We start from the raw sequence: 2,500 nt of genomic DNA on the forward strand, positions 1-2,500 counted from the left end.
CTGAGGTCCCCCTTACTCCCCCTTCCCTACCCTCGTGCATTGAAGGACAGGGATAAACGTGTTGAGTGTCTGGCTAGTCTGGCTCAGAGGCGCTGAGCCATATTTATGGCTCCCTGGTTAAAGCGTCAGAGAATCGGTAGCTGTTCGTCAGGATCTCGGGAGGCGGTGCTGGATAACATTCATAGTCTATTTTTAGGTCGAATAGCGAAGTGTAGAGCTTAATTTAATTCCCTCCTGCCTGACGACCCCTTCTCCATCGCCCTGTCCTGGTGCTAAGAGGTGACTAGGGGGCCGTCGCGACTTGTGTTTCTGGGGCGATGTCGCGATCGGCTTCAGTGTCAGTGCCCCGTCGGGAGCTGTACGTCGTGCCCGAGCGACGGGCGTCGTTGGAGTTGGAGGATGCTCCTCGACATCTTCACGACCAGCAGAGGGAGTACGACTCCTGGCCCTGCGATTCCTTCTTTCTCCTGCCCGATGCCGTCCTGGCTATGGATGCCGGGGCGTTCAGGGCTGACCTCATGTCCCTCGACCCCGCCCTCTCGGCATCTTTGCCTGACTGGGACCTGCCGGGGTTAACGGGGCGTGCTAATGGGCCGCCCTCCTTCGATTTGCCACACCGAGGACGCCCTCCCGTACCCCACTCACCCCACCGGGCAGATCGCCGTTCACTCACGTTGCTCGACCATCACGAAGGACTGACCGTCCACTCAGCTGGGCAAGGAACCGTTCTCATAGGTAAGTCTCTCTCTCTCTCTCTCTCTCTCTCTCTCTCTCTCTCTCTCTCTCTCTCTCTCTCTCTCTCTCTCCAATAGCTAATTAACTAAACCTTTTTAAACCCAATAATTGATGGATTCCTACATTAATTAGGACAGCAATGGTAAGAAAGGGTAAGTTTTACATTCCTGTTTCATATCCTAATTATTATCCAATTGAAGATGTTTTAATTTTTTCTTTTTTTAGGTTGTTACTTTATTAATTCAGATTCTCAACTTACATAATGGTAATTTTTACAATTGTATGGTTTCTTGCGAAAAAAAAAATATTCTTTTAGAAGAATACTCGTAAGTGTTGTAATTGAATAAGATAAATATGTATATAACAATAAATGCTTCTATAATGCAATTCTAGATGATGCCTTTACATAACTGTATTTAACTGACTTTAATTGTAGTAATAATACCCATGTGCAATATTTCTTTTACATAGCATTTTTGTAAATGAGGGATATATAGCACATTTGAAGAAAACTTTAATTAATTTTTCGTTAATTTTGGGCTTTTAGAAACTGATTTAAGTCAAACTTTTCAGAGAAGAGATTTTTGAAATTTTATTTCAATTTTATTTTAGACTTGTGCGTGTGTTTCTCCATGCCCATATGAGGTAATGGTAGACTTGCATTGAACTAAATACTTTCTTTTGAAGTTTTCATTTTGTCAGTTTATACGTTTTCAGTCACTAATTTAGTCTTAATTACATATATGTAATTCTTTCATGTTATCATATGAAGTAGAAAAAAGTTGGAACTGACGACGTTGGTCAAGATTTCTATGGGAAATTTATTAGCTACGAAATTTATTTGACTACAATTAAAGAATGATTTTTAAGTACATTATTGAATACAGAGTTTATTGCAGATTACTAAATAATTCTTATAACTATAAAATTTATGGCTATAGTTTTAGGAAAATGCAATAATAGAATTTTAATAAACAAAATCAAGCGATTTTTTCAAGAAATGTATATTAAAGTCTTTGAATTATTTATTTAGAAATTAAACTAATCGTAAAAACTCATGTATTTTTATTCTAATTATTTAAACTTCACAAACATTGAATTTAGAAAAGAGGAAGTGAGGTAAACCAGGGGAGAGAATGAAAGACACCGAAAGAGATTGTTAAGAAATAATTGCATAAATTAACAGACTAAAAGTGTTTTCCATTATCGGTAATTATTAAAAAAAAAGAATAAAAAATCTAAGCAAATACTGATAGGTAGAAAAATTTTTTTTTTTTTTTTATTTAATTCCTCGCCCTTTGAATGGATGATTTTTTCCATGACGTGTGGAAAAGTTATTTTGAAATATCCCGAACTAGTTTTTAATAAAAACAAAATAACCGAAAGATACATAAAACTCGCGATCAGAAGTGTTAGGATTTCTGCTTAAAATATTTTCTAAATTCGATAGAATCAGGAAAAGAATGTTCACTTTTAATATTAATGAAGATTCATCATCAGTGTTGATAAAAGTGTTTGAATTTTCCACTTGCTGTATAGTTAATTAATGGAAGCCACAGATACGTGAAGTCTGATAATTAGCAAGAATTTTTCTATTATTATTATTATTATTATTATTATTATTATTATTATTATTATTATTATTATTATTACATTTGCAAATTAATGTATTTTTAAACGTTTTATCTTGGGAATAGTTAAATATTTTGAGAGATTAAAGTAAGAGTCATCTTATTTCCTGGTTCTAGTTAAGAAAAATAATGTT

The 2,500-nt window shown here is 35.6% G+C and overlaps 1 protein-coding gene across 1 annotated transcript in view; it reads left to right on the plus strand.

Moving 5' to 3' along the window:
* Positions 1 to 2,500, plus strand: part of LOC137627177 (uncharacterized) — a 66,720-nt gene that overhangs the window by 429 nt on the left and 63,791 nt on the right. The window contains exon 1 of the mRNA XM_068358253.1: positions 1 to 755. This exon is cut by the window's left edge and continues 429 nt beyond it. Within this exon, the coding sequence (XP_068214354.1) occupies positions 318 to 755 (438 nt within the window). The 5' untranslated portion in view covers positions 1 to 317. The remainder of the gene's footprint in view (positions 756 to 2,500) is intronic.

This window comes from Palaemon carinicauda, chromosome 35 (assembly GCF_036898095.1).
Source record: "Palaemon carinicauda isolate YSFRI2023 chromosome 35, ASM3689809v2, whole genome shotgun sequence".
In the NCBI taxonomy this organism is placed as follows: domain Eukaryota; kingdom Metazoa; phylum Arthropoda; class Malacostraca; order Decapoda; family Palaemonidae; genus Palaemon; species Palaemon carinicauda.